The sequence below is a fragment of the Delphinus delphis genome, chromosome 12, assembly GCF_949987515.2.
Source record: "Delphinus delphis chromosome 12, mDelDel1.2, whole genome shotgun sequence".
NCBI lineage: Eukaryota > Metazoa > Chordata > Mammalia > Artiodactyla > Delphinidae > Delphinus > Delphinus delphis.
In genome coordinates, this window is record NC_082694.2 from 41,595,545 (window position 1) to 41,609,911 (window position 14,367).

At 38.4% G+C, this 14,367-nt stretch overlaps 1 protein-coding gene across 2 annotated transcripts in view; it reads left to right on the plus strand.

Annotated features, from left to right (window-relative positions):
- Nucleotides 1-12,486: 12,486 nt before the first annotated feature.
- The window catches only part of FANCL (FA complementation group L), a 78,314-nt gene continuing 76,433 nt past the window's right edge, over nucleotides 12,487-14,367 (plus strand). For both annotated transcript variants that reach the window (XR_009521449.1, XM_060026559.1), the window contains exon 1: nucleotides 12,487-12,611. Coding sequence is in view for 1 of the 2 variants with exons in the window: in XM_060026559.1 (XP_059882542.1) it covers nucleotides 12,516-12,611 (96 nt within the window). In the remaining variant the exon portion in view is untranslated. The remainder of the gene's footprint in view (nucleotides 12,612-14,367) is intronic.

Consider the following 14,367-nt stretch of genomic DNA (forward strand, 5'->3'; position numbering starts at 1 on the left):
CTCCATCATTCCTGAGGGCTTCAGAATCCTTTGATTCAAGCCAGTGGACAGGAAAAGAGAACGTTGGATCATGCATTGAAGGTTCCATTGACTACAACTCAGTCACTTGGCCACATCAAACAGCAAAAGAGGCTGGAAATGTATAGTTATAGACCCAGGAGAAAGAGGAAATGGGTTTGGTGAGCACACATAGTAGTCTCTACGGTAGTTTGCCCTTCTTATCGTCAAATATCCTTCTTCTTCTCAAACAAAAAACATACTCACCACCTCCCCCAAGTGGACAAGCCAAAGTTTTATCTGTCATTGCACTGGTCTGAAATTCCAGGATTTCTCAGTACACATCCTCTCTCTTAGAATCTGGATTTAGATTCCTCTGGTCACTGTCACCACCCCTTCCCACCTCAACACACACACACACACACACACACACACACACACTACAATGGTGGAGCCCGGACAGGATAAATATAATAAGTTTACCCATTTGGGAAAGGGAGTAGAAAATAAGATCAGTTACTGTGTTTGTAAAGGTTAGGAAATCTTGCAGGGTAGGTACTGTAAGGAGCCCTACCCTGGCAGCAGAAGACATTTCTTGATTGGGTTTTGATTCTGCTTTTCATGAAGAATTCCATTGTTCTCTGTGGCCTCTGGCCCTACAGGTTCATTTTTATCCATTTTCGCCTATAGTCACATCTCACATGGGTATGGCTTCATTTAGATGGCCTAAGGACTATGGGTTTTAGCTCAATATGTCCTATACAGTATATGAAGTTGTATTTGGCTAAAATGAGGTTAGTTGAAATTTAATTAAATAAAGCATAGCTAAGACTATTTGGCAGAGGGGTTATCTGTGGGGCTTTACCTTTGTTGGATGAACTTGTTTGCTTATCCAAGGAGACGATTCAATTTTTATATTCTTCTGAGTTTACATCTATTTTTCAGAGTCTCAGGACAGTTGAGGAAGAGAGTAAAATTTAGGTTGTGACTCCTACCAAATCATGTATACTACGGTGAGGAAAGATACTCTTTTTCAAAGAATTGAACAAATTTTAAATATAGAAAATACTTTTACACTATTACAATTTATATGAAACATACTAGTACAAAACTATAAATATATTTATATTAATGTATAAGTCTAGTGAATAATACTCTAAAGAGTCCTACAAACTTGTATGATTTCACCTTTTATCTTTGTCAGTCAGGTTTTCAAATGAAGTCCCAGCTATAAAACTTTGACTAGCCAACCTCGACATATGACACTTTTTCCTTTGTGCCTTTTTCCTTTCACAGTGTCTTTTCCTTTGTACCTTTTTTAGGCTATAAAGGAAAATGAGATTAAAATGAATCTTCCTCAGATAGACTATTTGAAGATTATAACTATTTTACAAGAAACAATTTTATATACTTAAGAAGATATTGAAATATATTTTTAAAGTCCTGCAATTTTCTATAGTTATTTAAAATGTTTTTGTCATTTTGAAATAGCTATATATGTGTATATAAAATTACCTTGAATTTTGGAATGATGCTATATAATCATTTCTGAATGATAAACACCTACAGAAGGGAGATTATCTACATCTGGATTGATAAGGTTTATAGCGCATAATTTGAACACGAGCATCTTAAGGATATGGGGAATTCTTAATTCATCAAGCAAAATAATACTTATGTAAAGATGTTTTGCTACAGCTCTTTGTTGCTGTTCACCATAGACTGAACACGAACTTCATCTCCTGCTGCGATAATTGGTTCATAACTTTCCATCATTTCCTGAAAGCATTTATTGCCTACCTAAAAGTATACAAAATTAACTTCCTAATTGTTGACAAAACAGTAAAAACGTCCAATTTCAATATTCCACTTTAGATTTCACAAACATTCTTATTAGGGAGATAACTGACAATATGAATAAAATTTTCAAAGTAAGTTTATTTCAGGTTTATTATTCAGATAATCCAAACTTAATTGTGTGTAGTTTTTGTTTTTGAACCCCAAATTTCTTACAAATCCACTTTTAGAATTGCAAAGGACCTTAGAGATCATTAGGTGACTTATACAAAGTAAAGCATTTGAACTGAAGTTTCTTGACTCTCTTTTCATTATACTGCGTTTCCTCCAACTCAATAGATGATTTTAAATCTGACAGCATTTACTTTTATAAAAATCTTTGTTAATGCCTTCTTTTTAAAAATTCGTGGTACTGTTAAGTAACTGGCTTTACAAAGAGAAATGAAGAATGCTTTACCTTTAAAATATTAACTAATTATGCAAGTTTCTTCTCTTTCTGTTGACATTGATTTGCTCTTTTCATATACTGGGATTTCATATACACTTTTTATACACCAATATTTTATACACACATACATACATATCTCTGTAATTTTAATGGCTTTTAGACATTTTATCATGTTATATAACTTGACTATTGCCAACTTACTGGACATTAGGTCATTTCTTGGTTCTATAAACTTTTTAAAATTACTTTTTGGGATATACTCCCATAAGTGGTACTTTCTCAAAAGAAAATAACTTTTATGGTTCCTGCTATGTATAAGTAGATTGCTTTTTAGAAACATTTTACAAATTACACATAACTAACAGCAATGGATGACTATATCTGTTTTCCCATAGACCTGCTAACATTGATGTTATATAATTAAGATTTTGAAGAATAAAGAGTGTTACTATTTCTTATTAAGATATTTGAAATGGTTTTATTTTGAAATGAAATGTATAAAATCACTTCTGAATTTTAGAGTGATTTTAATTTATTTTTATTTAGTTATTTCTCAAAATTTTATAAAATCAGCTATGTTCACATTATAGACAATTCATGTTATTTTACTTGCTTTGTCTATTGATAAAACAGCAACATTAAATAGAAACCAAATTACAATTCTAATAAATGCTATCCTATCAGCAAAGGATTCTTTAAAGGAATGGCATAAACCACACCATATATTATTTATTTTTCAAAGCTGAAAGACATTTTCTGATGGAAAATATACTTATAATTTCATGGCTTCCTCATTCTATTTGTAGCATATCTCATTACTATATAAATCACACACAAATTTCCAAAATGCGAAACTGGTTCTTTATTCCTTCTTAAAATGTTACCTATTCATCTGATTTCTAATCCTTAATACTTTTATAGATAATATTCAGTTAGCCAATAAAATATAAATTAATTTTATTATTATCATGAAAAAATAGAAGATACAGGAAAACATACTATTATATCTTTGGAAGTACACATATTTATAATAGATCTTTAGTCTGAAGATTTGTCATATAAAGTATGCATTTCATTAATAATGTGATACCAATAAGGTTCAAATCTTTTTTGTTGTTGGGGGATGAGGGTTCACAATGCTGCAGAAATGGAAAATGGCCCATCTCAACCATTCTCTTCTTTATTCTAACAGAATTCTAGGCAATGTATTTAGCTGAAAAACGACATTTCCCAGACCTTTTGCATATGGCATGGCCAATCTGACATAAGACTTGTTCAAATGAGCCTCTGGGAAAGCTATCATTGCCCTTCCATCTGATGATGGCTAGAGCTCCAGCAATGATCTTGGGACTATGAGAGAAAAGGCAAGAAAATTTCAGCTCCCTAGTATCAGACCCAATTGGGATTAATCTTTCAGCTTTAAAAAAATATATTTCTCTTTTTATAATTAAAATGATCTCTGTATTGAGGGTCATTTAAATATAGGCTTGCCACTAATAAACTATGCTTATTCCTTTAGCTAATATCCTCTGAGCCTTAAATATGTGGCCAGCTAACTCTGAGCCTGGAACTGTAAAACATCTGTGTGAACAATTATCCATTTTATTAGTGCAATGACTTCAACTGGCTGCACTATAGAATCACATGTAAAAATGTAGACTTACTAAGTCTAAGGTAATGGTTTCAAACTTTAGCTTGTATCAGAATCCCTTGTGAAAACACAGACTTGTTAACCATATGCTTGTTAAAACATGGATTGTTGAGCTCGTCTGCCAAAATTAAGAGATTCTGGCAGGTCTGGGGCGGCATGTTCCCAGGTGTTGCCAATGCTGCTGGTCCAAGGACCACAATTTGAGAAACACTAGTCGAGGATACAACCTGGACACCTGTGTGTTATAATAGTTTAACATGATTATGATGGTTCAAAGCAGGATCAGAAACCCATAATTGAGAACTGGTAAGATTACAGCTGTTCTCTCTCACCCGCTTTTATTCCTCAGCTTCAGTTTTCCAGAATAAAAGTGAGAGCTTTTTTATCTTCTCTGTGTATGCACTTTTCTATTGCTTTCCTTTCGGTTTCTTAGGGTAAATGGGGTTGACTAGCTGTAGGTCAGATTTTGAAACAAACAGTCATTTTCCCCTTCAGGTTTTCTTTCTGCACCCTTCATTCTCCTCTTAACAACTACGCTTTCCTAGCCCTACGTATTTATCAGTCTCTTCCTTCCACAGCCTCAACTCTGTGGCCTAAGTTTGCACCCCCTGTGAGTAGTTCTCATCTATTCTCCCAGCCTTAACTGCAACACTCATTACCTGAGTTGCAATCTTTGTTAGGTGTTAGCTATTTGAGGACATTTCTTCCAGTTGTTCACCAAAATATATGAGCTGTTAATCTATCAGTGGCTTTGGTGTGGGGAAAATGTTTCCAAGGAAGAGGCTCTCATTGTACTTTGCTGAAGAAGAGGGTTGTCTAACAACCTGGATTCTCCTTTTTTCACAGGAATTCAGGAGTCTTCAGAGACTTTTTTTGAATAATCCATTTACTTCCTATCCTTCTTTAGATGATGACCTCATAAATTTTTTCCTGATTCTAGCCCACCCCTGTAACCCATGAACACTTTTAGCAGATTTAGCCCTTCAATGCTCCTTTTTTGACCTGAGGTTGGGTTGTGGGTGTCATTGCTCCTCAACTTTACTGCCTGGATTGAAGCGGAAATTATTATTCTGGACCGTCCATGGATCTAGACTCCTTATTGGGCAAACCTACCTAACAAGGGAATTTGCTTCCAGAGAGTTTGGATAGGGTTGTAGGAGCTGGGATATCCCTGCCAATATATCACCTACCAAACTCTGGTCACATGATGAAGTCTTTATGGTTTATTTATCATGAACATGGTCTTCTCAAAGCTTTACACTTAAAAGTAATGCCAAAATTATTCACTACATCACCATTTATGAACTGCTTCTGCATGTTTGGATAGAAAAATAGGCAAGAACAAACTGCTCTTTAAAGTTTATCAGTACGTTTTCTAATCCAAAGGCCTCCCCATAACTCTCAACTTCTTCAGTCTTTGTGTAGCATTCCAGACTGCTGACCATGCCTTAGTCTTTTTTTTTTAATTCGTTAAGCTGAAGTTTATATTTTTTCCAGTTTCCTTTTTATTTTAATAAAGTATAGTTGACACACAATATTATATTAGTTTCAGGTGTATAACACAGTGGCTCGACATTTATACATTATGAAATGATCACCACAATAAGTCTAGCAACCACCTCTACCCACACAAAGTTATTACAGTATTGTTGACTACAATCCCTATGCTATACATTACATCCCCATAACTTATTTATTTCATGACTGGAATTTGTACCTCTTAATCCCCTTCACCTATTTCATCAATTTCCCCACACTCCTCCCCTCTGGCAACCACCAGTTTCTTCTCTGTATCTGTAAGTTTCTTTCTGTTTTGTTTCTTTATTGTTGCTTTTTAGATTTCACACGTGAATCATATGGTATTTGTCATTCTCTAATTTATTTCACTTAGAATAATACCCTCAAGGTCCTTCCATGTTGTTACAGATGGCAAGATTTCATTATTTTTTATGACTGGATAATATTCCATTGTGTATATATACATCCTCTTTATCCGTTCATCTATCAATGGACACTTAAGTTGCTTCCATATCTTAACTATTATAAACAATAGTAAACATAATGATGCATGTATCTTTTCAAATTAGTGTTTTGGGTTTTGTGTGTGTGTGTGTGTGGGGGGGGAATACCTAGTAGTGGAACTGCTAAATCGTACGGTAGTTATATTTTTAATTTTAAAAATTCTGTTTTTAAATTTAAAATTTTTAAATTAAAAAATTCTGTTTCTCCATTCTGCTTTCCATAGTGGCTATGCCAATTTACTTTCCTACTAAGAGTGCACCAGGGTACCCTTTTCTCCACATCCTCATCAACAATTGTTATTTGCTGTCCTTTTTATAATAGCCATTCTGACAGGTGTGAGGTGATACCTCATTGTAATCTTGATAGGCATTTCCCTGATGATTAGCGATATTGAGTATTATTTCATGGTCTGTTGGCCATCTGTTTGTTTTCTTTGGGAAAATGTCAGTTCAGGTCCTCTGCCCGTTTTTTAATTGGGTTGTTTGCTTTTTTGATGTTGAGTTGTATGAGTTCTTTGTATATTTTGGATGTTAGGCCCTTATTTGTTGTATTGTTTGCAAATACCTTCTCCCATTCACTGGGTGGCCTAATAATTTTGTTGATAGTGTTTTTTACTGTGCAAAACCTTTTTAGTTTGATGTAGTCCCATTTGTTTATTTTTGCTTTTGTTTCCCTTGCCTGAGGAGACATATCAAAAAAATGTTGCTAAGACCAGTGTCAAAGAGTTTGTATTTTCCTCTAGGAGTTTTATAGCTTCAGGTCTCACATTTAAGTCTTTAATCCATTTTGAATTTATTTCTGTGCATGGTGTGAGAGAGTAGTACAGTTTGATACTTTTTCATGTAGCTGTCTAGTTTTCCCAACACCATTTATTGAAGAGGCTCTCTTTTCCCCACTGCATTTTCTTGCCTCCTTTGTCATGGATTAATTGAGCATATGTGTGTGAGTTTATTTCAGGCTGTCTATTCTGTTCCATTGATCTATGTGTCTGTCTTGTGCCAGCACTATACTGTTTTGATTACTGTAGCTTTGTAGTACAGTTTGAAATCAGGGAGCATTATACCTCCAGATTTGTTCTTCTTTCTCAAGATTGTTTTGGCTATTCAGGGTCTTTTATGTTTCCATACAAATTTTAAAATTATTTGTTCTAGTTCTGTGAAAAATGCCATTGGTATATTTGATAGGGATTGCATTGAATCTATAGATTGCAACAATCCCAGAGGTCTCTTAAACTATACTCATTTTTTTTTTTTTTTTGCGGTACGCGGACCTCTCACTGTTGTGGCCTCTCCCGCCGCAGAGCACAGGCTCTGGACGCGCAGGCTCAGTGGCCATGGCTCACGGGCCCCCCGCTCCGTGGCATGTGGGATCTTCCCGGACCAGGGCACGAATCCGTGTCCCCTGCATTGGCAAGCGGACTCAACCACTGAGCCACCAGGGAAGCCCTATACTCATTTTTTAAAATTCTTTTTTTCTTTTCTCTGTTCAGCTGGGGTGATTTCCACCACTCTATCTTCTAGTTCACTGACTGATCCATTCCTTTGTATCATCTAATCTACTGTTGAGTCCTTCTAGTGTATTTTTTAATTTCAGCTGCTATATTCTTCAGCTCTGTTTAGTTCCTCTTTATATTTTCTAACTTTTTGTTTAATCTTCTCCCCAGTTCATTGAGCATCTTTATAATCATTCCCTTGAACTTATTGGGTAGATTGCTTATCTCCACTTCACTTAGTTCTTCTTCTGAGGTTTTGTCTTGTTTCTTTGTTTAAAACATATTCCTATCTCTCCTCATTTTACCCAAATTTCTGTGTTTATTTCTCCTGCTCTTGGAGAAATGGACTTATGTCAGAGATGTTTTATGGGGCCCAAAATCTCACTCCCCTCTGTTTACCAGAGCTATATGTTCCAGAGGTGCCCCCTATGTGGGCTGTGTGGACCCCTCTGTTGTGATGGGGATGACTACCGTGGGCACAGTGGTAAGCAGGGCCGGGCTTAGGCCTGCTTGGCTGCCAGTGCCTGCCTTGTGTGGTAGCTGCTGGCCCACTGGTGGTCAGGGCTGGGTCTCTACACTGTGAACTGCTTGGCCCAGGGGGTGTGAGGACTGGTGCTGGCCCACTGGTGGATGCATAAGCTCCTTCACTAACAGGCTAGAGGGAGGACTCCAAGGTGGTGCTTGCCAACACCAGCATCCTTGTGGTAGAACATGTTCCCCCAAATGGCTGCCACCAGCATCATTGTCCCCAGAGCAAGTCCCAGTTGCCTCTTGCCTCTCTGAGAGGCTCTCCAAGGTTAGCAAGTGGGTCTGACCAGGATTCTTTCAAATTACTGTCTCTGTGTGGGAACTTAGAGCATGTGAGATTTTGTGTGCACCCTTTAAGAGCAGAGTGTCCGTTTCCTACACACCTCTGGCGCTTTAATATGCATGCCCTGCTGGCTTTCAATGCCAGACGTTCTGGGGTTTCATCTTCCCAGTGCAGGACCCCTGGGCTGGGGAGCTCAATGTGGGGCTTGGACCCCTTGTTCCTTGCAGAGAACCTCTGCATTTGTGATTATCTTCCCATTTGTGGTTGATACCTACTCAGGAGTGTGTGTACTGACACATGGATATATCCCTCCTACTTGTCTTATTGTGGTTCCTTCTTTACAACTTTAGTTGTGGAAAATCTTTTCTGCTAGTCTTCACATTGTTCTTATCGATAATTGCTCTGTAAATAGTTGTAATTTTTGTGTGCCCACGGGAGGATATGAGCTCAGGATCTTTCTACTCGACCATCTTTGCCATCAACCTAGAGGACTCTTAAATGGCTGTTTCTACTCCATTATTCCTTAATGTTGGCATTTCCCATCATTCTTCCCATATTTTTTCAGTACTCTCAAGCAACCTCTCCCTTATTATTCTCATTAATGTTAATGCCTGGCCTCCTATTTTCTTCCATACTGATGGGAACTGGGAGAAGAAACACCTGGGACAAAGCTGAAAATTTAGGCAATAACATAGTGATAGATGCTAATTGGAATGGTATAAGTATTTAAAATTTTAAGGCTAATAATCTCCTTTAAATTTTTTTAACATAACAGATAAGGTGAAAGTCTCCTCAGGCCATTACTCCCATTCCTTGTCTCCTATCTTCCACCCCAAAAGTAACTACTGCTAGTAGTTTATTTTCCATTTACAATATTTAAAGTTTATTTCTTTATTTAAACATAAATGGTATATTAGTAAACATACCATTCTGGAACTTGTGTTTTTTATTCATGAAAATGTTTTGAGATTTTTCCATGTTAGAACGTATAGTTCTCCCTTAAGAAATAGCATTTAAATACTACTAATTTTTGCAGCAGAATATATAAAATAAGTCATGCCAAGGATGCCTTGAAGAGCTTGAACTTTTGTGAGGGTCTGTCAGAGTAATTCCATAATTAAAACAATGCTGATGGTGGTAACAGTTCATTGGCTTTCTGAGTTTTAAACATATTGAGTATTCTCTGTGAATTTGAGAGTGACGTCTTAGACTGGGCTACATGTAAACAGTGGTCCCAACATACCACATATGAGTTGATGACAGTGAGATCCATCACTCAGTCTTGAACATCTGAGGAGAATGATTGACTCATTGAATTAAGAAGACCTTATATGATATCTCTCTTTGCTCTTTGATGGTTGGTTTCCTTATTACAGACTTTATCAATGTGGAATGCTCAATTACAAATTCAACTACCATGAATCAGTAGTTGAATTTGAATATCTTTTCCTTAGGGACCAAGATGATATCTAGCAATAAATTTTGTGAAAATTTCTAAATCTGTAAGTTAGTTATGAGGATTCAGAGGCAAGAAACCAACTGTTTGGCTGTTAACTACACAGTCCAGTGTATCGATGGTAGGGGGAGTGAGTGTAATAAAGATGGCTTGTCTGGACAAGGGTGCATGTCTATTCATGGAAGACTCAACTGATATTTAGGAAGTCTCCAGAAGCTTATAAGTCCAGAAAGTCCTTTTTGAATAGGTGATATCAGGAAGCCAAAGACATTTAGGCTGTTAACCAAAAGCTCAGTGTAGTAAATTAGGACAGTAAGTTTTTTGGACTTCATTTCCCTAATGTATGTAATGAGGATGCTGGAATATAAAATCGCCAAGGTTTCTTTCATGGAAAGACTTTAGCTCCTGAGGAACCTATTGGGCAAAATGTTCTTAGCCTCTTTCCTCACAATATGTGAATTAGGCAGAAAATGTTATGATTATATTCAGAAGAAATATATTATTTTGGTAAATCTATTATCAAACTATCAAAATCAAATTCTTGAAGCCCCACTGTTAGCATGAGTCATTAACGCCTTTAGATTAACTTCTCCTGAGTTTCATGGTGGGAAGTCCATCTCTGCCATGATTTAATGGAAAGATTATTGAATCTAAAATTTAGAAGACTTGAGTTTAATCTTCATTGTACAAGTCACTAAGTCACTGTCTTGAGCAACTTATTTAATATCCCTGAATCTCAATTTAATTGCATACAAAATAGACATTATAAAAAATACATACCTAAAGAACACTGCCATCAAGACTAAATAAAATAAAATGTGGAAGCGCTTTACACATGTTGTATTATTATTATTTTTTTACTTCTAAAAAAATAATGTTGGGGGTAGGAGTTTATTAATTTATTAATTTATTTTTGCTGTGTTGGGTCTTCGTTTCTGTGCGAGGGCTTTCTCTAGTTGTGGCAAGCGGGGGCCACTCTTCATCGCGGTGCGCGAGCCTCTCACTATCGCGGCCTCTCCTGTTGCGGAGCACAGGCTCAGTAGTTGTGGCTCACGGGCCCAGTTGCTCCGCAGCATGTGGGATCCTCCCAGACCAGGGCTCGAACCCGTGTCCCCTGCACTAGCTGGCAGATTCTCAACCGCTGAGCCACCAGGGAAGCCCTGTTGTATTATAATTTAAATAAATCCTATAAAGTCTATAATAGTGCTATACAGTCTATTATGATATTGTAAATGGAAACCAATTCAAATATCTTGTGAAAAATTCCTTCATTCCTCTGAATTCTTGTAATACCTATTTGTAATTTGCCTATAGGACTAGTGGATATTTATTTTAGTAAATAGTTAATGAATACCAACACTGTACCAAGAAATATACCAAGTGATTAGGGAGAGCAATACTTTTCAGCAGATAAGAAAGTTTTCCAAAAAAAGGTAGCCATTGAGAAGCTCTTTGAAGGAAGGGTAGAGGTTCCGTGGGGAATATGGTGGTGGGAAGTTTGAAATACTGGAAACAGCAAATGTCTTAAGTTGCAGAAAAGTTATAAAGTCCTTGAGGGCAGTGACTGTATGTCCTAATAATCTTTGTGTTGGTCCTATTGTTGTACAACCTTGACTTTATGCCCATCACAAAACACGTAGCCTGTCATCCTTAATAAATGAATTGCATAATTGAGTGGATGGTATGTCGTGCCTCTGAGGAGGTTCTCAAACTTCAGCCCGTGCATCGTTAACACCTGGAGGGCTGTGGTAGCACAGATGGTTGGGCCTCACTCCCAGAATTTGGGATTCCCTTGGTCTGAGACAGATGCGTGAAAATTTGCCTTTCTTAAAGTTCCCAGGTGATGCTAATGGTTCCAGGATCACATTCTGAAAACCACTGCATTACTGTAATTTTTTTTTTTTTTTTTTTTTTGCGGTACGCGGGCCTCTCCCGTTGCGGAGCACAGGCTCCGGACGCGCAGGCTCCACGGCATGTGGGATCTTTCCGGACCGCGGCGTGAACCCGTGTCTCCTGCATCGGCAGGAAGACTCTCAACCACTGCGCCACCAGGGAAGCCCTGCATTATTGTAATTTATATTTAACCACTGAGGCAACATTCTTGTTTTTCCCTAAGCATCCAGAATACTCTTATAATTCTTGTCAAACTTAAAGAATCTTCAAGAAGTCTAACCCCATTCTGAGGGCAATAAAAATGGTAGAGCGTATGTCTTATTTTTGCACAGCCTGCAGCCCCTTATAATGATGTTTTGCAAATACTTGGGTTCAAAAATGTAATGCACTGAGTATGATTGGAATCAAGTAACTGTGCAGTAAATATTAAGTTCTTTATTTAACCACCCCTTAGTAAAAGGAATGGATAATTACCATTCCTCAGTTAGAAATATGTTCAGGAAGTGTTGTTAAAGAAAAATTAACTTCGGTTCATTAAGTCCATCAGCAATTTTCCCTCCTGTTTTGCCTTGGATATTTGTGAGTGCAGTGCAGCAGAACTAAGTCTGGTGTTGACTTGAGTGTGGATTAATATACATATCCAAAAGGGTTCTTGGGACAATCAAGGCTAGTATGAGCTTGTTCGGTCAGAGCTGTGAACCTAAAAACAAGCTTCCCTCCTGCCTCCAGTTGGCGCCAATTCTGCCTCCCGCCAAGCCGCATCTATTCTGGCTGACCGTGAGCTCAGGTGTCCCGAGTAGCCTCAGACCTTCATTTCTGCCCGCGGAAGGCTCGAAGTTTCTTCCCGCCAATGGCACGGGTTTCCGCCTCCCTGCGCCCTAGGCGCAGGCAGGACTGCGCATGTGCGGGGCCCGGCGGCCGCTGGTGCGTCTCCGCGGACCGAAAGCCATGGCGGAGACGGAAGCGAGCTTGCTGCGCCAGTTCCCACTGCTTCTACCCCAGAACCGGGCGAAAACCGTGTATGAAGGATTCATTTCAGCTCAGGTACTCACCCGGGTGTTGCTCTTTCGCTAGGAGAGCCTCCTTCTGGCGGCGCAGCCCCGGCCCTGAAGTCTGTGACCGGAGGGGTTAGGGGCTCGAGTTTGTGGGGATTGAGGGGGGCGGCCAGTAAGGACTCTTAGGAGACTAGAAGTTTGAGAACCGTGGGCCGTTGCTGGAAACCCGTTCCTGGCTGTCGCCTCCACGCCTGGGCCTGGGTCGCTGCCCGGGACGGGACGCTGGGAGGCCCGCGTACGCGCCCGGGCGGGGAGAGGACAGGGCGAAGGGCCACGCCCCCTCTTCCCCGCCACTCGCGGAGTTTTGCCTCGCTCCTAACTGTGTTTGTCCCACGTTTGAACTTTTGTTTTAATTGGTCAGTTTTTTGCTTGTCTTTATTCTAACATGCCCCACCCCCACGAAGGTTGGAGGCTATTCAGAGGGGAGTCTGCGCTCCCTCATTATATTCGTGTTTCCTGCAGAAAGAAAGTTTTGGAGGAAAACCTGATTTTGGCTCTCTGCCAAGTCCTGGCTACCGGGTCTCATCAGTTGGCGATGTTTTTGTAGGAAATCTTGACAACCGAAGTAATTACCTTTGCTGATTCCAAGTGGCCTCTCTTGTGGAGTTTATTACCCATAGTAAACACGTGTAGAGCTTTGAAGCTTACAAAGCGCTTTCCAAGTACAATATCTCACTTAATCCTCAGGCCTCGGAGGCAGAAAAATTTTTTAAAAAGTCATTATTCTCGTTTTATAGTTGAGTAGATCAAGGCATGGGAAAGTGGAGAGATTGTTACTTGTCCATGATCGCAACGGACTCCCTTAAACTCAGGCTATCTGATTCCACTCCTGGGTTTTCCCCCTCTACACTGCATCAAGCTACCTTAGGTGAGAATTTTGAGTATAGACTTTGCTTCCTGGCCATTACATTCAACATTGTGCCCTCTCCCTGAACAGCGCACTTACTTTTTGAGAATAGGGGCCATATTCTAGGAATTAACATGTGTTTTGAAGTTTCCTCAAAACACATAGTAATCTCTCAAAAATATTGAGTGAATTATTAAATTCACGTGTTAGATGAAAATTTTACCTACCCCTAAGAATATTAAGTGTAGAACTAATCCTAATACACTGATTAAGGAAAGGTTAAAGACCATACACTTGGACTTCATTTGTTTTCAGATTCATTGTGACTCTCACAGAAAGTAGAGGTTAAACGTCATTGTTACTTCTGGAATAAAGTTAATCCACGTTTTCCTTCCCCAATTGGAAGTATTGATCTTGAATTACCTAGTTGGAAACTTTCACAGCATTTAGAAAAACTGAAGAGATGATACTAAGTTCCATTTTTATCAGAACCATGTTATACCTAATTTTAGGCATTTTAAGGAAAGTATTTTGTATTATATGTCTGTATCTGCTAAAGCCTCTTAGAAAATATGTGTAGCCATCAAAATTCAGATTAGATGAAATTACTTTATCCTGGCTATAGCTACAATTCTCATTTGTACTTGCTTTAAGCAGCTTGTTGAAATCCTAACCTAAAGATTTTATTTAACATTGTTTTGTTTTGGTGGAGCTGGTTTTGTCTAAAAATGTGTCTTGTATATAATTTCAAATTTATAGAAAAATAGCAAGGATGTAGGAAGAATTTGAGTATACTCTTTAAGGGGGTTCACCATTTTACATTTGCCCCTTTTGATTTATTATTCTGAGTCTGTGTATGTGGGTGGATGTGTACACACATTATTTCCTTGAACAGTTT